This window comes from Capricornis sumatraensis, chromosome 3, assembly GCF_032405125.1.
Source record: "Capricornis sumatraensis isolate serow.1 chromosome 3, serow.2, whole genome shotgun sequence".
Taxonomy (NCBI): domain Eukaryota; kingdom Metazoa; phylum Chordata; class Mammalia; order Artiodactyla; family Bovidae; genus Capricornis; species Capricornis sumatraensis.
Window position 1 is genome coordinate 62744089 of NC_091071.1, and position 22186 is coordinate 62766274.

The 22186-nt window shown below is 44.1% G+C and overlaps 1 protein-coding gene across 4 annotated transcripts in view; it reads left to right on the forward strand.

The window, feature by feature from the left end:
• The window catches only part of TTN (titin), a 272102-nt gene that overhangs the window by 218162 nt on the left and 31754 nt on the right, over positions 1-22186 (forward strand). For all 4 annotated transcript variants that reach the window (XM_068969318.1, XM_068969319.1, XM_068969320.1 and 1 more), the window contains 10 exons: positions 244-531; positions 627-917; positions 1009-1296; positions 1649-2236; positions 2337-2441; positions 2878-3075; positions 3182-3478; positions 3579-4166; positions 4258-4560; positions 4662-21767. In XM_068969318.1, coding sequence (XP_068825419.1) covers positions 244-531; positions 627-917; positions 1009-1296; positions 1649-2236; positions 2337-2441; positions 2878-3075; positions 3182-3478; positions 3579-4166; positions 4258-4560; positions 4662-21767 — 20052 coding nt within the window. The remainder of the gene's footprint in view (positions 1-243; positions 532-626; positions 918-1008; positions 1297-1648; positions 2237-2336; positions 2442-2877; positions 3076-3181; positions 3479-3578; positions 4167-4257; positions 4561-4661; positions 21768-22186) is intronic.

Genomic DNA, 22186 nt, shown 5'->3' on the forward strand with positions numbered 1-22186 from the left:
ATGTAAGGTTCATGAGATAAGGAGATGCAGATCCTCCAGGGAAAACGTGGGTTGGGCCATAGGATACTAGAAAATAGAAAGGTCAGTAATTATTACAGAGTCTTAAGATAGTTGGTAAAAGTTTTGAGGATTATATTAAGAATTTTTTTAAGAACTAGAAATCAGAAACATATTTTAGGAGTTATCAGGCCAGTCCTTGGAAATACACATTACTCTAACGTTCTTCACTCCAATGGTAAACAGTTCCACCTGAAGGAGAACTTGATGCTGATTTGAGGAAGACCCTCATATTGCGTGCTGGAGTTACCATGAGACTGTACGTGCCAGTGAAAGGACGTCCACCTCCCAAGATAACTTGGTCTAAGCCAAACGTCAATCTAAGAGAAAGGGTTGGACTGGACATAAAGTCCACTGACTTTGACACCTTCTTGCGCTGTGAAAAGGTGAACAAATATGATGCAGGAAAATACATCTTGACTCTGGAGAACAGCTGTGGTAAAAAGGAATATACCATTGTAGTGAAAGTGCTTGGTAAGTCTACATGGAAAAACAATCATATATATGTTTAAAATGTAGCCAATGTGTTTTTTAGGTATTCATTTCTTATTTACCCACTATTTATTCAGATACTCCTGGGCCACCCGTCAATGTGACGGTCAAAGAAATATCCAAAGATTCCGCTTATGTTACCTGGGATCCTCCCATTATTGATGGTGGAAGCCCCATCATAAACTATGTGGTAGAAAAGCGTGATGCAGAGAGGAAGTCCTGGTCTACTGTAACAACAGAGTGCTCAAAAACAAGCTTCAGAGTATCTAACCTGGAGGAGGGAAAATCCTACTTCTTCAGGGTGTTTGCTGAAAACGAGTATGGCATTGGTGATCCCGGTGAGACACGTGATGCTGTCAAAGCTTCCGGTAAGCAAATGAGGCTACCACCCCATCACTCTGAGTGACACCTTACCTCGGTTTTCTGGGGCTTAGACTCATCATTTCTCCTTTGCTCTAGAAACCCCTGGACCAGTGGTGGACCTGAAGGTGACCTCTGTCACCAAGTCATCTTGCAGCATAGGCTGGAAGAAGCCTCGCAGCGATGGTGGAAGTCGAATCACTGGATACGTCGTTGATTTCCTGACTGAAGAAAATAAGTGGCAACGAGTCATGAAATCATTAAGCTTACAGTACACCACAAAAGACTTGACTGAAGGGAAGGAATATACCTTCCGAGTGAGCGCTGAGAATGAAAATGGAGAAGGCACCCCAAGTGAAATCACTGCTGTGGCGAAGGATGATGTCGGTAAGCCCTTAGCCATCATCTTCATTTCCCCTTTGTCATCAAAAGTGCACTCTTGGGACTTCCCTGGCAGTCCAGTGATTAAGACTTCACCTTCCAATACATGGGGTTCTCAAGTTCGATCCCTGGTCTGGGAGTTAAGATCCTACATGCTAAATGGCCAAAAAACCAAAGCATAAAACAGAAATAACATTGTAACAAATTCAATAGAGACTTTTAAAATGCTCCATATAAAAAACTAAAAGTGCTCTTGAGCCCTATTCCCTGGCTTACATAAAAACCCTCTAAAAACTATAATGATCTGAAAAAACTAACTGCCGGCATTAAAAAATGACTTATCTCTGCTGTTTTACAGTGGCTCCTGACCTTGACTTAAAGGACCTACCTGATTTGTGCTACTTGGCCAAAGAAAACAGCAATTTCCGTCTTAAGATCCCCATAAAAGGCAAGCCAGTTCCATCCGTGACCTGGAAGAAAGGGGAAGACCCTCTAGCAACAGACACAAGAGTCAGTGTTGAATCGTCTGCAGTTAACACCACTCTTGTCGTATATGATTGCCGAAAATCTGATGCTGGAAAATACACAATCACACTGAAGAATGTGGCTGGCACCAAGGAAGGGACTCTCACCATAAAAGTTGTCGGCAAGCCTGGCATCCCCACTGGACCGATCAAATTTGAAGAAGTCACAGCAGAAGCCGTAACCTTAAAGTGGGGTCCTCCGAAGGACGATGGAGGTTCTGAGATCACCAACTACATCCTAGAGAAGAGAGATTCTGTAAACAACAAGTGGGTGACTTGTGCCTCGGCCGTCCAGAAAACCACATTCAGGGTCATGAGACTCCACGAGGGGATGGAATACACCTTCCGGGTCAGTGCCGAGAATAAATACGGTGTAGGAGAGGGTCTGAAATCGGAGCCAATTGTTGCCAGACACCCATTTGGTAAGTGTCTCAAGGTCAGAAAACATAAAGCAGAACGTGGTTCCAGTTCATTTCGAATACATTCCTGATTATAAATCTTGAATTATCTGCTTTTTCCTAGATGTGCCTGATGCTCCCCCACCTCCCAATATCGTGGATGTCAGACATGACTCCGTATCTCTAACATGGACTGACCCCAGGAAAACTGGAGGCTCTCCAATTACAGGTATTTTGTTGGCTCTTATCCTAGAGCATTTACATTAATCTTCCTCCCCGAAAACAAGCTGAATCTGTGCTACTTCTTACAGTACTATCTGCACATCCAAAAGTATATGTCCCTTTTTTCAGTTCATCATGCATTCAGAACATTAAGAATTAAGTAAGCTAATTCATTAAGCTAACTTCATTTGAATGAAAAAGTCCTAATGTAATAGTTAATAAAGGCTTTCTAAATGACAGTATCTATTTTTATACGTTAAAATGTTTCAACAGAAGGTGCCATAAGTAAGTCTATTCCAGGAGCTAAAAATATCCCTATGGCTAGATAATAAAAGTGTAGATACCAACAAGAACGATTATTTGTTCTGTGTATGTGTGTATTTAAAAATCAGGCTACATTTGTGCTTTCTCTGGGAACTGACACATCACTGGGTCTTTTATAGGGTATCACATCGAGTTCAAGGAAAGAAACAGCCTTTTGTGGAAGAGAGCTAATAAGACTCCTATTAGGATGAAAGAATTCAAAGTGACAGGACTAACTGAAGGTCTGGAATATGAGTTCCGAGTTATGGCAATCAATTTAGCAGGAGTAGGCAAACCAAGCCTGCCATCAGAGCCAGTTGTGGCCCTTGATCCAATTGGTAAGTCATTATACAGAGACTTTGTATGATGTCTCTTTGTATTTCCTCATGGAGAAAACATCGGTGTGTGGCTGACTGGGTTGGTTCGTTTGTTGCTTTATTTTAGATCCTCCTGGCAAACCGGAGGTTATCAATGTAACAAGGAATTCAGTGACTCTCGTCTGGACTGAACCTAAATACGATGGTGGCCATAAGCTGACTGGGTATATAGTAGAGATGCGAGATCTTCCCTCTAAATCCTGGACGAAAGCCAACCATGTTAATGTCCCAGATTGTGCCTTTACTGTTACTGACCTTGTCGAGGGTGGAAAATATGAATTCCGAATTAGAGCAAAGAATACAGCAGGTGCTATCAGTGCTCCGTCAGAAAGTACAGGAACCATTATCTGCAAAGATGAATATGGTAGGTCTATTTTATTTTTTATGCACATTAAAAAAAACAGTATATTAAGCCACCTTCCTTTTCTGATTACAATGTTTGTTTGTTTTTGTTTGCTTTGCAGAGGCACCAACCATTGTTCTTGATCCCACAATAAAAGATGGGCTAACAGTTAAAGCAGGAGATACCATCATTCTGAGTGCCATTAGCATTCTTGGCAAGCCTCTTCCAAAGTCCAGTTGGTCCAGGGCAGGAAAAGACATACGACCATCAGATATTGTTCAGATAACTTCAACCCCAACATCTTCCATGCTTGCTGTCAAGTATGCGACTAGAAAAGATGCCGGTGAATACACCATCACTGCAACTAATCCTTTTGGCACAAAGAGTGAACATGTGAAGGTGACAGTGCTTGATGTACCTGGTCCCCCAGGCCCCATCGAAATCAGTAATGTTTCTGCTGAAAAAGCAACACTCACATGGACACCTCCCTTGGAAGACGGTGGCTCACCAATTAAGTCCTATGTCCTGGAAAAGAGAGAAACCAGCCGACTTCTGTGGACAGTGGTTGCCGAAGATATTCAGTCTTGCAGGCACGTGGCAACCAAACTTATCCAAGGAAATGAGTATGTCTTCCGGGTCTCAGCTGTAAACCAGTATGGCAAAGGAGAACCAGTACAGTCTGAACCTGTCAAAATGGTAGACAGATTTGGTAAGTACAGCATATAAGGGAATTGATGCATAAACCTTTGCAGCAGAGCTTAGGAAATCATAGATTTCTCACAAATTTGCTTCCTTTTCAGGTCCACCTGGCCCCCCTGGAAAGCCAGAGGTTTCCAATGTCACTAAAAACACTGCCACTATCAGCTGGAAAAGACCAGTGGATGACGGTGGCAGCGAGATCACAGGGTATCATGTAGAAAGGAGAGAGAAGAAAAGCTTGCGATGGGTGAGAGCAACAAAGACTCCGGTTTCTGATCTCAGATGCAAAGTGACAGGACTGCAAGAAGGAAACACCTACGAGTTCCGAGTCAGTGCAGAGAACAAAGCAGGAATTGGTCCACCTAGCAATGCTTCAGATCCTGTTCTAATGAAAGATGTTGCCTGTGAGTATTTATCTTTTTCAACACAGCTCTTTGGGGAGTGCTGGTATTTAATTTATACCAAATCCAAACCCTTAACATTTTTGTGCCTGTTTCCTTTCCAGATCCCCCAGGACCACCTTCAAACGCACGTGTCACTGACACTACCAAGAAATCTGCTTCTTTGGCCTGGGGCAAGCCTCATTATGACGGTGGCCTTGAAATCACTGGCTATGTCGTAGAGCATCAAAAAGTAGGAGATGAGGGCTGGATAAAGGATACAACAGGAACGGCCCTCAGAATCACTGAGTTTGTGGTCCCTGATCTCGAGACTAAAGAAAAGTACAATTTTAGAATCAGTGCCGTCAATGATGCTGGTGTTGGGGAGCCAGCAGTGATTCCAAATGTTGAAATTGTTGAACGGGAGATGGCCCCTGACTTCGAACTAGATGCTGAGCTTCGAAGAACTCTTGTTGTGAGAGCAGGACTCAGTATCAGAATCTTCGTGCCCATTAAAGGTCGACCTGCCCCTGAAGTGACATGGACCAAAGATGATATCAACCTTAAGAACCGAGCTAACATTGAAAATACAGAGTCATTCACGCTCCTGATCATCCCAGAATGTAACAGATATGACACCGGCAAGTTTGTGATGACTATAGAAAACCCCGCGGGGAAGAAGAGCGGCTTCGTTAACGTCCGAGTCTTGGACACACCAGGGCCTGTCCTCAACCTGAGACCTACTGACATCACAAAGGAGAGTGTCACCCTGCACTGGGACCTCCCTCTGATAGACGGGGGCTCACGCATCACAAACTACATTGTGGAGAAACGAGAAGCAACACGGAAATCTTACTCCACGGTCACCACAAAGTGCCATAAATGCACTTATAAAGTCACTGGCTTGTCTGAAGGATGTGAATACTTCTTCAGAGTGATGGCAGAAAACGAGTATGGAATCGGTGAGCCGACAGAAACAACAGAGCCTGTAAAGGCCTCCGAAGCACCATCACCGCCAGAGAGTCTTAACATCATGGACATAACTAAGAGCACAGTCAGCTTGGCATGGCCTAAACCCAAACATGATGGGGGCAGTAAGATCACTGGCTATGTGATTGAAGCCCAGAGAAAAGGCTCTGACCAGTGGACCCACATCACAACCGTGAAGGGGTTGGAATGTGTTGTGAAGAATCTGACCGAAGGGGAAGAGTACACCTTCCAGGTGATGGCAGTGAACAGTGCAGGAAGAAGCGCCCCTAGAGAAAGCAGGCCCGTCATTGTCAAGGAGCAGACCATGCTTCCAGAGCTGGATCTCCGTGGCATTTATCAGAAATTAGTCGTCGCTAAAGCTGGTGACAACATCAAAGTTGAAATTCCAGTGCTCGGTCGACCAAAGCCCACGGTTACGTGGAAGAAAGGAGACCAGATCCTTAAACAGACACAGAGAGTTAACTTTGAAAACACAGCAACTTCCACCATCTTAAACATCAACGAGTGCGTAAGAAGTGACAGTGGGCCCTACCCATTAACAGCAAGGAACATTGTGGGAGAGGTTGGTGATGTCATCACCATTCAAGTCCATGACATCCCAGGGCCACCTACTGGACCAATCAAATTTGATGAAGTTTCATCTGATTTTGTCACCTTCTCTTGGGAGCCACCTGAGAACGATGGAGGTGTACCCATAAGCAACTATGTGGTAGAAATGCGGCAGACTGACAGTACCACGTGGGCTGAACTAGCAACTACTGTTATACGCACTACCTACAAAGCCACTCGCCTTACTACCGGAGTAGAGTACCAATTCCGGGTAAAAGCTCAAAACAGATACGGAGTGGGACCCAGCATCACGTCAGCACCTGTAGTTGCCAACTATCCATTTAAGGTCCCTGGGCCTCCTGGTACCCCTCAGGTGGCTGCAGTTACTAAGGACTCAATAACAATCAGCTGGCATGAGCCTCTTTCTGATGGTGGAAGCCCCATTTTAGGATACCACGTTGAAAGAAAAGAACGAAACGGTATTCTCTGGCAGACTGTGAGCAAAGCATTAGTACCTGGCAACATTTTCAAATCAAGTGGACTAACAGATGGTATTGCTTATGAATTCCGAGTGATTGCAGAAAACATGGCTGGCAAAGGCAAGCCAAGCAAGCCATCCGAACCTATTTTAGCTTTGGATCCCATTGACCCACCCGGGAAACCAATTCCTCTCAATATTACTAGACACACAGTGACTCTTAAATGGGCTAAGCCTGAATATACTGGAGGCTTTAAAATTACTAGTTATATAGTTGAAAAGCGGGATCTTCCTAATGGACGGTGGCTAAAGGCCAACTTCAGCAACATTTTAGAGAATGAATTTACAGTCAGTGGACTAACTGAAGATGCCGCATATGAGTTCCGTGTCATTGCCAAAAATGCTGCCGGTGCTATTAGCCCACCATCTGAACCATCAGATGCTATCACATGCAGAGACGACATTGAAGCCCCAAGGATAATGGTGGATGTCAAATATAAGGACACAATTACATTAAAAGCAGGTGAAGCGTTCAAGCTGGAAGCTGATGTTTCAGGTCGCCCACCTCCAACAATGGAATGGACCAAAGATGGAAAGGAGCTTGAAAACACAGCAAAATTAGAAATTAAAATTGCAGATTTCTCTACTAATCTGGTAAACAAGGATTCACTGAGAAGGGATGGCGGTGCCTATACCCTTACAGCAACTAATCCTGGTGGTTTTGCCAAACACATCTTCCATGTCAAAGTTCTTGATAGACCAGGCCCACCAGAAGGACCTTTAGCCGTGTCTGAAGTGACATCAGAAAAGTGTGTACTGTCGTGGTTGCCTCCACTGGACGATGGAGGTGCCAAAATTGAGTATTATGTCGTTCAGAAACGTGAAACCAGCAGACTGGCATGGACGAACGTAGCCTCAGATGTCCAACTAACAAAACTGAAGGTCACTAAACTCTTGAAAGGCAATGAATACATATTCCGTGTGATGGCTGTAAACAAATATGGCGTTGGAGAGCCCCTGGACTCAGAGCCTGTGCTTGCAGTGGATCCTTATGGACCTCCTGATCCACCTAAAAACCCCGAAGTTACCAGCATCACTAAAGATTCCATGGTTGTCTGCTGGGGCCATCCTGACTCTGATGGTGGCAGTGAGATCATCAATTACATTGTGGAACGGCGAGATAAAGCAGGCCAACGCTGGGTGAAATGCAACAAAAAGACCCTTACTGATTTAAGATACAAAGTGTCTGGGCTGACAGAAGGACATGAGTATGAGTTCCGGGTCATGGCTGAGAACGCGGCTGGAATCAGCGCACCAAGCGCTACCAGTCCATTTTATAAAGCTTGTGATGCTGTGTTTAAACCCGGCCCACCAGGTAACCCACGTGTTCTAGATACAAGCAGATCATCCATTTCGATTGCTTGGAACAAGCCTATCTATGATGGTGGTTCCGAAATCACTGGGTATATGGTTGAGATCGCCCTGCCAGAGGAAGATGAATGGAAGATCGTCACTCCACCAGCTGGGCTCAAGGCAACGTCTTACACCATCACCAACCTCACAGAGAACCAGGAATATAAAATTCGCATCTACGCCATGAATTCTGAAGGCATTGGGGAACCTGCACTTGTTCCTGGAACTCCAAAGGCTGAAGAGAGGATGCTGCCTCCAGAGATTGAACTGGATGCTGAACTGCGCAAAGTTGTCACCATAAGAGCTTGCTGTACTCTGAGACTTTTTGTCCCCATCAAAGGAAGGCCAGCACCTGAGGTGAAGTGGACCAGAGAGCACGGAGAATCTTTAGATAAAGCTAGCATCGAGTCCACAAGCTCTTACACCCTGCTTATTATTGGAAACGTAAACAGATTCGACAGTGGCAAATACATACTAACCATAGAAAACAGCTCGGGCAGCAAGTCTGCGTTTGTCAATGTCAGAGTCCTAGACACACCAGGCCCTCCACAGGACCTGAAGGTAAAGGAGGTCACAAAGTCATCTGTCACACTGACATGGGAGCCGCCTCTTATTGACGGAGGTTCGAAAATAAATAACTATATTGTTGAAAAGCGGGAATCAACAAGGAAAGCATATTCAACTGTTACAACAAATTGCCACAAGACTTCCTGGAAGGTAGACCAGCTTCAAGAAGGCTGCAGTTACTACTTCAGGGTTCTTGCCGAAAATGAATATGGCATCGGGCTGCCTGCTGAAACCGCAGAATCTGTGAAAGTATCAGAACGACCTCTGCCTCCAGGAAAGATAACGTTGGTGGACGTCACAAGAAACAGTGTGTCACTCTCCTGGGAGAAACCCGAGCATGATGGAGGCAGCCGAATTCTAGGCTACATCGTAGAGATGCAGAGCAAAGGCAGTGACAAATGGGTCACGTGTGCCACGGTCAAAGTCACCGAAGCCACTATTACTGGATTAATTCAGGGTGAAGAGTACTCTTTCCGTGTGTCTGCTCAGAACGAGAAGGGCATTAGTGATCCGAGACAACTGAGCGTGCCAGTAATTGCCAAGGATCTTGTCATTCCGCCAGCCTTCAAACTCCTGTTCACTACTTTCACTGTCCTGGCAGGTGAAGACCTAAAAGTCGATGTTCCATTCATTGGACGCCCTACGCCAGCCGTAACCTGGCATAAAGATGATGTGCCACTGAAGCAAACAACCAGAGTAAACGCCGAGAGCACAGAAAATAACTCACTACTGACAATAAAGGAAGCGTGCCGAGAGGATGTTGGACATTACATCGTTAAACTGACTAACTCAGCTGGTGAAGCTACCGAAACCCTTAATGTTATCGTTCTTGACAAACCAGGGCCTCCAACAGGACCAGTTAAAATGGAGGAAGTGACAGCTGACAGTATTACTTTCTCCTGGGGCCCACCTAAGTATGATGGTGGAAGTTCTATCAACAATTACATCGTAGAAAAACGGGACACTTCCACAACCAGCTGGCAGATTGTGTCAGCTACTGTTGCAAGGACAACAATAAAAGCTTGCAGGTTAAAGACTGGGTGTGAATATCAGTTTAGGATTGCAGCTGAAAACAGATATGGAAAGAGCACCTACCTCACTTCAGAGCCTATTGTAGCCCAGTATCCATTCAAAGTTCCTGGTCCTCCTGGCACGCCGTTCGTAACACTGTCCTCCAAGGACAGCATGGAAGTACACTGGAACGAGCCAGTCAGTGACGGAGGTAGCAAAGTCATTGGCTATCACTTGGAACGCAAGGAAAGAAACAGCATCCTCTGGGTAAAGTTGAATAAGACACCTATTCCTCAAACCAAGTTTAAAACAACTGGCCTCGACGAAGGCGTTGAATATGAATTCAGAGTCTCTGCAGAGAACATTGTGGGCATCGGCAAGCCAAGTAAAGTGTCCGAAAGCTACGTAGCCCGTGATCCATGCGATCCACCAGGAAAGCCAGAGCCAATCATTGTCACAAGAAATTCCGTGACTCTTCAGTGGAAGAAACCCACTTACGATGGTGGAAGCAAGATCACTGGTTACATTGTTGAAAAGAAAGAACTGCCCGAGGGCCGCTGGATGAAAGCTAGTTTTACCAACGTCATTGACACTCAGTTTGAAGTAACTGGCCTAGTAGAAGACCACAGATACGAGTTCCGGGTTATAGCCCGAAATGCTGCAGGAGTATTTAGCGAGCCTTCAGAGAGCTCAGGGGCAATAACAGCAAGAGACGAGGTAGAACCACCACAGATTCGCATGGATCCAAGATACAAAGATACAATTGTGGTGCATGCTGGTGAGCTGTTTAAGATTGATGCAGATATTCATGGCAAACCGATACCAACCACTCAGTGGATAAAAGGTGATCATGAGCTCTCCAGTACAGCTCGATTAGAAATTAAGAGCACTGACTTTGCCACCAGTCTCAGTGTCAAGGATGCAATACGCATTGACAGTGGAAGCTACATACTAAAGGCCAAAAACGTCGCAGGAGAGAAGTCAGTCACTGTAAATGTCAAAGTTCTTGACAGACCAGGGCCACCTGAAGGACCTATTGTTATATCAGGAGTTACAGCAGAAAAATGCACACTAGCTTGGAAACCCCCACTCCAAGATGGTGGGAGCGATATCATAAATTATATTGTGGAAAGGAGAGAGACCAGCCGCTTGGTTTGGACTGTGGTTGATGCTAACGTACAGACTCTCGGCTGCAAGGTTACTAAGCTGCTTGAAGGCAATGAGTATATTTTCCGTGTAATGGCTGTCAACAAATATGGTGTTGGCGAACCTCTTGAATCTGAGCCAGTAACTGCCAAGAACCCATTTGTAGTGCCAGATGCACCAAAGGCTCCAGAAGTCACAGCAGTGACCAAGGACTCAATGATTGTTGTATGGGAAAGACCAGCATCTGATGGCGGCAGTGAAATTCTTGGGTATGTTCTTGAAAAACGCGACAAAGAGGGCATCAGATGGACAAGATGCCACAAACGTCTGATTGGGGAGCTGCGCTTGAGAGTAACCGGACTCTTAGAAAATCACAATTACGAGTTCAGAGTTTCAGCCGAGAACGCTGCTGGACTTAGTGAGCCAAGCCCACCTTCTGCTTATCAAAAGGCTTGTGACCCTATTTATAAACCAGGACCTCCAAACAACCCCAGAGTCACTGATATTACGAGATCTTCTGTCTTCCTTTCTTGGGGCAAACCAATATATGACGGTGGCTGTGAAATCCAAGGATACATTGTTGAAAAATGTGACGTGAGTGTTGGTGAATGGACAATGTGCACTCCGCCTACTGGAATCAATAAAACAAACATAGAAGTGGAGAAGCTATTGGAAAAGCATGAATACAACTTCCGTATCTGTGCTGTTAACAAAGCTGGAGTGGGAGAACATGCTGATGTCCCTGGACCTGTTATAGTTGAAGAAAAGTTGGAAGCACCAGACATTGACCTTGACCTGGAACTGAGGAAAATTCTAAATATAAGGGCAGGTGGCTCCTTAAGGTTATTTGTTCCTATTAGAGGTCGTCCTACACCAGAAGTTAAATGGGGCAAAGTGGATGGTGAAATCCGAGATGCAGCTATAATCGACAGCACTAGCAGCTTCACCTCCCTTGTTCTTGACAATGTCAACCGATATGATAGTGGAAAATACACTCTCACATTAGAAAACAGCAGCGGGACAAAGTCTGCCTTTGTGACTGTGAGAGTTCTGGACACACCAAGTCCACCTGTTAATCTGAAAGTCACAGAAATCACTAAAGACTCAGTGTCAATTACATGGGAGCCTCCTCTGCTGGATGGGGGATCCAAAATTAAAAACTACATTGTTGAGAAACGTGAAGCCACAAGGAAGTCATATGCTGCCGTTGTGACAAACTGCCATAAGAATTCTTGGAAAATTGATCAGCTCCAAGAAGGCTGTAGTTACTACTTCAGAGTCACAGCTGAGAACGAGTATGGTATTGGCCTTCCCGCCCACACTGATGATCCGGTTAAGGTTGCAGAAGTCCCACAACCTCCAGGAAAAATCACTGTGGATGATGTCACCAGAAACAGTGTCTCTTTGAGCTGGACAAAGCCTGAACATGACGGTGGCAGTAAAATCATTCAGTATATTGTGGAGATGCAAGCTAAACACAGTGAGAAATGGTCAGAGTGTGCTCGAGTCAAGTCCCTTGAAGCCGTAATTACCAACCTAACTCAGGGAGAAGAGTACCTTTTTAGAGTTGTGGCTGTAAATGAAAAGGGGAGAAGTGATCCTAGGTCTCTTGCAGTTCCAATAGTTGCCAAAGATCTGGTCATTGAGCCAGATGTCAGACCTGCATTTAACAGTTACAGTGTACAGGTTGGCCAAGATTTGAAAATAGAAGTACCCATTTCTGGACGTCCTAAGCCAACTATTACCTGGACTAAAGACGATCTTCCACTGAAGCAGACTACAAGAATCAATGTCACTGATTCACTTGACCTCACCGTACTCAGTATTAAAGAGACTCATAAGGATGATGGTGGACATTATGGAATCACAGTTGCTAATGTGGTTGGTCAGAAGACAGCATCCATTGAAATTATAACCCTAGATAAGCCTGATCCTCCAAAAGGACCTGTTAAATTTGACGAAGTCAGTGCTGAAAGTATTACCTTATCTTGGGAACCTCCATCATATACAGGGGGCTGCCAGATCACCAACTACATAGTTCAGAAAAGAGATACAACCACCACAGTATGGGAGGTTGTTTCTGCTACTGTGGCCAGAACGACACTCAAAGTGACCAAACTGAAAACTGGTACAGAATATCAATTCAGAATATTTGCTGAAAACAGATATGGACAAAGCTTTGCCTTGGAATCTGAGCCAATTGTAGCTCAATATCCCTACAAAGAACCAGGCCCTCCAGGTACACCGTTTGTCACAGCCATTTCCAAAGATTCCATGGTTATACAGTGGCATGAACCAATCAATAATGGTGGCAGCCCAATCATAGGTTACCACCTTGAGAAAAAGGAGAGAAACAGTATTTTGTGGACAAAAGTCAACAAAACTATTGTTCATGATACCCAGTTTAAAGCAATCAATCTTGAAGAAGGCATTGAATATGAATTCAGAGTGTATGCTGAAAATATTGTTGGTATAGGCAAGGCAAGCAAGAATTCCGAATGCTACGTAGCCAGAGATCCCTGTGACCCACCAGGAACCCCAGAAGCAATAATTGTTAAAAGACATGAAATCACTTTACAATGGACCAAACCCGCATATGATGGTGGAAGTGTGATTACGGGTTACATTGTAGAGAAGCGTGATCTGCCTGACGGTCGCTGGATGAAAGCCAGCTTCACAAACGTCATTGAAACTCAGTTTACTGTGTCAGGTCTTACTGAAGATCAAAGATATGAATTCAGAGTCATTGCAAAGAATGCAGCAGGTGCAATAAGCAAACCTTCTGATAGTACTGGACCGATAACTGCCAGGGATGAGGTCGAACTCCCAAGAATTTCAATGGATCCAAAATTTAGAGACACAATTGTGGTAAATGCTGGAGAAACATTCAGGCTTGAAGCCGATGTCCATGGAAAGCCCCTGCCTACCATCGAGTGGTTAAGAGGAGATAAGGAGATTGAAGAATCTGCTAGATATGAAATAAAGAACACAGATTTCAAGGCTTTACTTATTGTAAAGGATGCCATTAGAATTGATGGCGGACAGTATATTTTAAGAGCTTCCAACGTTGCAGGTTCTAAGTCATTCCCAGTAAATGTAAAAGTGTTAGACAGACCAGGGCCTCCAGAAGGGCCAGTCCAGGTTACTGGAGTCACTGCTGAAAAATGCACATTAACATGGTCTCCACCACTTCAAGATGGTGGCAGTGACATTTCTCACTATGTTGTTGAGAAGAGAGAAACAAGTCGGCTTGCCTGGACTGTTGTTGCTTCAGAGGTTGTAACCAATTCTCTGAAAGTTACCAAACTCTTAGAAGGGAATGAATATATCTTCCGTATAATGGCTGTCAACAAATATGGTGTTGGCGAGCCTTTGGAATCTGCACCAGTACTCATGAAAAACCCATTCGTGCTTCCTGGACCACCAAAGAACTTGGAAGTCACCAACATTGCCAAGGACTCCATGACCGTCTGTTGGAACCGTCCAGACAGTGATGGTGGAAGTGAGATTATTGGTTACATCGTAGAGAAAAGAGACAGAAGTGGCATTAGGTGGATAAAATGTAATAAACGCCGCATTACAGACTTACGGCTAAGAGTAACAGGATTAACAGAAGATCATGAGTACGAATTCAGAGTCTCTGCAGAAAATGCGGCTGGAGTTGGAGAACCAAGTCCAGCTACAGTTTATTATAAGGCCTGTGATCCTGTGTTCAAACCTGGCCCCCCCATCAATGCACACATTGTAGACACCACTAAAAATTCAATTACACTTGCCTGGGGTAAACCCATCTACGATGGTGGCAGTGAAATTCTGGGATATGTAGTAGAAATCTGTAAAGCAGATGAAGAAGAATGGCAAATAGTTACTCCCCAGACTGGCCTGAAAGCTACTCGATTTGAAATTTCAAAACTCACTGAACACCAAGAGTATAAAGTACGGGTCTGTGCCCTCAATAAAGTTGGTTTAGGTGAGGCTACAGATGTTCCTGGTACTGTGAAACCAGAAGATAAACTTGAAGCACCTGAACTTGACCTTGACTCTGAATTAAGGAAAGGAATCGTTGTAAGAGCTGGTGGATCCGTCAGAATTCACATTCCATTCAAAGGTCGCCCAACACCCGAGATCACCTGGTCTCGAGAGGAAGGTGAATTCACAGATAAGGTCCAAATTGAAAAAGCAGCAAACTATACCCAACTATCAATAGATAACTGTGATAGAAATGATGCTGGAAAATATCTTCTCAAGCTGGAAAACAGCAGTGGGTCTAAATCTGCTTTTGTAACTGTGAAAGTTCTTGACACTCCAGGACCACCACAGAATTTGGCAGTCAAAGAAGTGAGAAAAGATTCTGTCCTTCTGGTGTGGGACCCACCCTTAATTGATGGGGGTGCAAAGGTCAAGAACTATGTCATCGACAAACGCGAATCAACCAGGAAAGCATATGCTAATGTGAGTAATAAATGCAGCAAAACAAGCCTCAAAGTTGAGAATCTTACAGAAGGAGCCACTTATTACTTTAGAGTAATGGCTGAAAATGAATTTGGAATTGGTGCTCCAGTGGAAACTGTTGATGCTGTGAAAGCATCTGAGCCTCCGTCCCCACCGGGAAAGGTCACACTGACTGATGTGTCCCAGACCAGCGCATCCCTGATGTGGGAGAAACCTGAACACGATGGTGGGAGCCGAATTCTGGGGTATGTTGTTGAAATGCAGCCCAAAGGAACAGAAAAATGGAGTGTCGTGGCTGAATCCAAAGTCTGTAATGCAGTTGTTACTGGTTTGAGTTCTGGGCAAGAATATCACTTCCGTGTCAAGGCTTACAACGAGAAAGGACAAAGCGATCCAAGAGTGCTTGGTGTTCCGGTCATAGCCAAAGACTTGACTATACAGCCTAGTTTTAAGTTACCATTTAACACATACAGTGTCCAAGCTGGTGAAGATCTTAAAATCGAAATTCCTGTTATTGGCCGGCCAAGACCTGAAATTTCATGGGTCAAAGATGGCGAGCCTCTTAAACAGACGACAAGAGTAAATGTTGAGAAAACAGCTACTTCAACTATTCTGCACATTAAAGAAAGTAACAAAGATGACTTTGGGAAATACACTGTCACAGCAACAAACAGTGCAGGTACCGCAACCGAAAATCTCAGTGTTATCGTTTTAGAAAAGCCTGGACCTCCAGTTGGACCAGTTCGGTTTGATGAAGTTAGTGCAGATTTTGTGGTCATATCTTGGGAACCTCCAGCCTATACTGGTGGCTGCCAGATAAGCAACTACATAGTAGAGAAGCGAGATACAACCACCACCACTTGGCACATGGTATCAGCAACGGTGGCAAGAACAACAATTAAAATAACCAAACTGAAAACGGGCAGTGAGTACCAGTTTAGGATTTTTGCAGAAAACAGGTATGGAAAAAGTGCCCCCTTGGATTCTAAACCTGTTATTGTACAATATCCATTTAAAGAACCTGGACCACCAGGCACTCCTTTTGTGACATCAGTCTCAAAAGATCAAATGCTTGTGCAATGGCACGAGCCAGTTAATGATGGAGGCAGCAAAGTTATTGGCTACCATCTTGAACAGAAAGAAAAGAACAGCATTTTATGGGTCAAATTAAATAAGACTCCCATTCAAGACACCAAGTTCAAAACAACTGGGCTTGATGAAGGCCTTGAGTATGAGTTCAAAGTTTCTGCTGAAAATATTGTCGGCATTGGCAAGCCAAGCAAAGTGTCGGAATGCTTTGTTGCTCGTGATCCTTGTGACCCACCAGGTCGCCCTGAAGCCATTGTCATTACGAGAAACAATGTCACACTGAAATGGAAGAAACCCGCCTACGACGGTGGCAGCAAAATAACAGGTTATATTGTAGAAAAGAAAGATCTACCTGATGGCCGTTGGATGAAAGCCAGCTTTACCAATGTATTAGAAACTGAATTTACAGTGAGTGGACTTGTGGAAGACCAAAGATACGAATTTAGAGTAATTGCAAGAAACGCAGCCGGCAACTTTAGTGAACCATCCGAGAGTACTGGCGCCATTACTGCAAGAGATGAAATTGACGCACCAAATGCCTCACTGGATCCCAAATATAAAGATGTCATCGTTGTTCACGCAGGAGAGACTTTTGTCCTGGAGGCGGATATCCGTGGCAAACCTATCCCTGATATTGTTTGGTCAAAAGATGGAAGAGAGCTTGAAGAAACAGCTGCCAGAATGGAAATCAAGTCTACTATTCAGAGGACAACCCTTGTTGTCAAAGATTGTATACGTAGTGACGGGGGACAATATATCCTGAAACTCAGCAACGTTGGTGGTACCAAGACTATACCCATCACTGTAAAGGTACTTGACAGGCCAGGGCCTCCTGAAGGGCCTCTGAAAGTTTCTGGGGTTACTGCTGAAAAATGTTACCTGGCTTGGAACCCACCTTTACAAGATGGTGGTGCTAGTATTTCACATTACATCATTGAAAAGAGAGAGACCAGCAGACTCTCCTGGACCCAGGTTTCAACTGAGGTGCAGGCCCTTAACTACAAAGTCACTAAGCTTCTCCCTGGTAATGAGTACATTTTCCGTGTCATGGCTGCGAATAAATACGGGATTGGAGAGCCGCTGGAATCTGAGCCTGTTATAGCCCGTAATCCTTATAAACCACCAGGTCCTCCTTCACCACCTGAAGCCTCAGCAATCACCAAAGATTCTATGGTCGTAACATGGGCACGCCCAGTAGATGATGGAGGTGCTGAAATCGAGGGCTATATTCTTGAAAAAAGAGACAAGGAAGGCATTAGATGGACCAAGTGCAACAAGAAAACACTAACAGATCTTCGATTCAGGGTAACTGGCCTTACTGAAGGGCATTCCTATGAATTCCGAGTTGCTGCTGAAAACGCAGCTGGTGTGGGTGAACCCAGCGAGCCTTCTGTTTTCTATCGTGCATGTGATGCTCTGTATCCACCAGGACCACCAAGTAATCCAAAAGTGACAGACACTTCCAGATCTTCTGTCTCCCTGGCATGGAATAAACCAATTTATGATGGTGGTGCACCTGTTAAGGGCTATGTTGTTGAGGTCAAAGAAGCCACTGCTGATGAGTGGACAACGTGTACCCCACCAACAGGACTACAAGGAAAGCAGTTCACAGTGACCAATCTTAAAGAAAATACTGAATATAACTTCCGTATCTGCGCCATCAACTCTGAAGGCGTAGGTGAGCCTGCAACTATACCTGGTTCAGTTGCTGCTAAAGAGAGACAAGAGCCACCTGAAATAGAACTGGATGCTGATCTCAGAAAAGTGGTCATTCTGCGTGCAAGTGCTACTTTACGCTTATTTGTCACTATCAAAGGTCGCCCAGAACCTGAAGTGAAATGGGAAAAGGCTGAAGGTGTTCTCACTGACAGGGCCCAGATTGAGGTGACCAGTTCATACACAATGCTGGTAATTGATAATGTTACTAGATTCGACAGTGGTCGGTATAATCTGACGCTAGAAAACAACAGTGGCTCTAAAACTGCTTTTGTTAACGTCAGAGTTCTTGACTCACCGAGTGCCCCTGTGAATCTGACTGTAAGAGAAGTGAAGAAAGACTCTGTGATACTGGCTTGGGAACCACCGCTTATCGATGGCGGAGCTAAGATTACAAACTACATTGTCGAAAAACGAGAAACAACACGGAAAGCATATGCTACTGTTACAAACAACTGCACAAAGAACACTTTTAAAATCGAAAATCTCCAAGAAGGGTGTTCTTACTACTTCCGAGTCTTGGCTGCCAATGAATATGGAATTGGTTTGCCCGCTGAAACAACTGAACCTGTTAAAGCTTCTGAACCACCCCTCCCACCTGGAAGAGTAACTCTTGTCGATGTGACCCAGAACACAGCTACAATTAAGTGGGAGAAGCCAGACAGTGACGGTGGCAGCAAAATTACTGGTTATGTAGTTGAAATGCAGACTAAAGGCAGTGAAAAATGGAGCATCTGCACACAGGTGAAGACTCTAGAAGCAACTATATCAGGCCTAACTGCTGGAGAGGAGTATATCTTCAGGGTAGCTGCAATTAATGAAAAAGGAAAAAGTGATCCAAGACAACTTGGAGTGCCAGTAATTGCAAGGGACATTGAAATAAAGCCTTCAGTTGAGCTTCCTTTCAATACTTTCAATGTAAAGGCCAGGGACCAACTGAAGATTGATGTTCCATTTAAAGGAAGACCTCAAGCTACTGTAAGCTGGAAAAAAGATGGTCAGACCCTTAAAGAGACGACTAGGGTCCATGTTTCTTCTTCAAAGACTGTAACATCACTAACAATTAAGGAAGCTGCAAGGGAAGATGTTGGCACTTATGAATTATGTGTTTCAAATAGCGCTGGATCCGTAACAGTTCCTATTACTGTAATTGTGCTTGACAAACCAGGACCTCCCGGACCTATACATATTGATGAGGTTAGTTGCGACAATATAACCATTTCTTGGAATCCTCCAGAATATGATGGCGGCTGCCAGATTAGCAATTACATCGTTGAAAAGAGAGAAACCACTTCTACAACATGGCATGTAGTTTCACAAGCAGTTGCAAGAACATCCATTAAAATAGTTCGTCTAGTAACAGGAAGTGAGTATCAGTTCCGCGTTTGTGCAGAAAACCGCTTTGGAAAGAGCTCCTACAGTAACTCTTCTGCTGTAGTTGCTGAGTATCCATTCAGCCCCCCAGGTCCTCCTGGTACTCCTAAAGTTGTGCATGCCACAAAATCCACCATGTTGGTAACCTGGCAAGTGCCAGTTAATGATGGAGGAAGTCGAGTACTTGGTTATCACCTTGAGTATAAAGAAAGAAGCAGCATTCTTTGGTCAAAAGCAAATAAAACCCTCATTGCTGATACGCAAATGAAAGTCTCCGGCCTTGATGAAGGACTGATGTATGAGTATCGTGTATATGCTGAGAATATTGCTGGAATTGGCAAATGCAGTAAATCTTGTGAGCCAGTCCCTGCAAGAGACCCCTGTGACCCTCCTGGACAACCTGAAGTCACAAATATCACAAGGAAATCAGTGTCACTTAAGTGGTCAAAACCACATTATGATGGTGGAGCTAAGATCACCGGCTACATCATTGAATGTAGAGAATTACCAGACGGCCGGTGGCTGAAATGCAACTTTACTAATGTACCAGAAACGTACTTTGAAGTAACTGAACTCACTGAAGATCAACGTTATGAATTCCGGGTTTTTGCAAGGAATGCTGCTGACTCAATTAGTGAGCCATCTGAATCCACTGGACCTATCACAGTTAAAGATGATGTTGAGGCTCCAAGAATTATGATGGATGTCAAATTCCGAGATGTCATTGTTGTCAAAGCTGGAGAGGTCCTTAAGATCAATGCAGACGTTGCAGGGCGACCTCTACCAATAATCTCCTGGGCCAAGGATGGTGTAGAAATTGAAGAAAGAGCAAGAACAGAAATTGTGTCAACAGACTACACTACTTTGCTAACAGTGAAAGACTGTGTCCGACGAGACTCTGGGCAGTATGTGCTAACAGTGAAGAATGTTGCCGGAACTCGGTCTATGGCAGTTAACTGCAAGGTACTTGATAAGCCTGGCCCACCTGCAGGACCACTTGAAATAACCGGCCTCACTGCTGAGAAATGCTCTCTTTCCTGGGGACCACCCCAAGAAGATGGCGGTGCAGCTATTGACTATTACATTGTAGAAAAACGTGAGACAACTCGCCTTGCTTGGACAATATGTGAAGGAGAGTTAAGGACGACATTTTGTAAAGTGACCAAGCTACTCAAGGGCAATGAATACATCTTTAGAGTAACAGGTGTTAATAAATACGGTGTTGGCGAGCCCCTGGAGAGCATGGCTGTAAAGGCCCTTGATCCATTTACAGTTCCAAGTCCACCTACATCTTTGGAAATTACATCTGTGACCAAAGAATTCATGACACTTTGCTGGTCCAGACCAGAGAGTGATGGAGGCAGCGAAATCTCTGGTTACATCATTGAGAGGCGAGAGAAAAACAGCCTACGATGGGTACGTGTAAACAAAAAACCAGTTTATGATCTGAGAGTGAAATCCACAGGACTTCGTGAAGGGTGTGAATATGAATATCGGGTATATGCAGAAAACGCTGCAGGCCTGAGCCTTCCAAGTGAAACCTCTCCCCTAATTCGGGCAGAAGATCCTGTGTTCTTACCATCTCCTCCATCCAAACCCAATGTTGTGGACTCAGGCAAGACCAATATAACTATTGGCTGGGTTAAGCCCTTATTTGATGGTGGGGCCCCAATAACTGGATACACCGTGGAATTCAAAAAATCTGATGAAACTGACTGGCAGACTGCCATTCAGAACTTAAGAGGCACTGAATATACAGTAAGTGGACTAACCACAGGAGCCGAATATGTTTTCAGAGTAAGATCTATCAATAAGGTCGGTGCTAGTGATCCCAGTGATAGCTCCGATCCCCAGATAGCAAAGGAAAGAGAAGAAGAACCTGTATTTGATCTTGACACAGAAATGAGGAAGACCTTGATTGTCAAGGCCGGTGCCTCCTTTACCATGACTGTGCCTTTCCGAGGAAGACCAGTACCCAGTGTCTCCTGGAGTAAACCCGACACTGACCTCCGCACTAGAGCTTATATTGATTCCACAGAATCTCGAACATCACTGACTATTGAAAATGCCAACAGAAATGATTCTGGAAAATACACATTAACGATTCAGAATATCTTGAATGCTGCCTCACTGACCTTGGTCGTCAAAGTTTTAGATTCTCCTGGTCCTCCAGCCAGCATTACTGTACATGATATCACCAAAGAGTCTGCAGTATTATCCTGGGATGTTCCTGAAAATGATGGTGGAGCACCGGTGAAGAACTACCACATAGAAAAACGGGAGGCCAGTAAGAAAGCATGGGTCTCTGTGACCAACAACTGTAACCGCCTCTCCTACAAAATTACCAACTTACAAGAAGGGGCAATTTACTACTTCAGAGTCTCTGGAGAAAACGAGTTTGGTGTCGGTGTACCAGCCGAAATGAAGGAAGGAGTAAAGATAACAGGTATGTTTTAAGAACAAAGAAAACCTACATATCCATATTCATTTTCCTTGAATAGTGTGAATCATTTTAATTACTGTTTAAATGCTTTTGGTTCACACCTCAAGCAATTCATACTGTGGCACAAAAGGAATTCTTACTAATAGAGAAAGTTTTTCATTGATTTACAAAAAAAGTAGAAATTTACATAGACGAAAATAGATAATATATGTTGAATTTAAGTAAATTGAACTTGACTGCACATATATGTACATATATATATCGTGTATGTGCAGAAATTACATGATATTTTATAACACTGTTCATCTCATTCCTCATTTTTTACCCATAATAAATTTGGGATAAATTTAATCATTTAATTGGGTCATTTGATGCTTATTTGATCTGAATGCTATGACATGCTGTGACATAAAATGACAAAG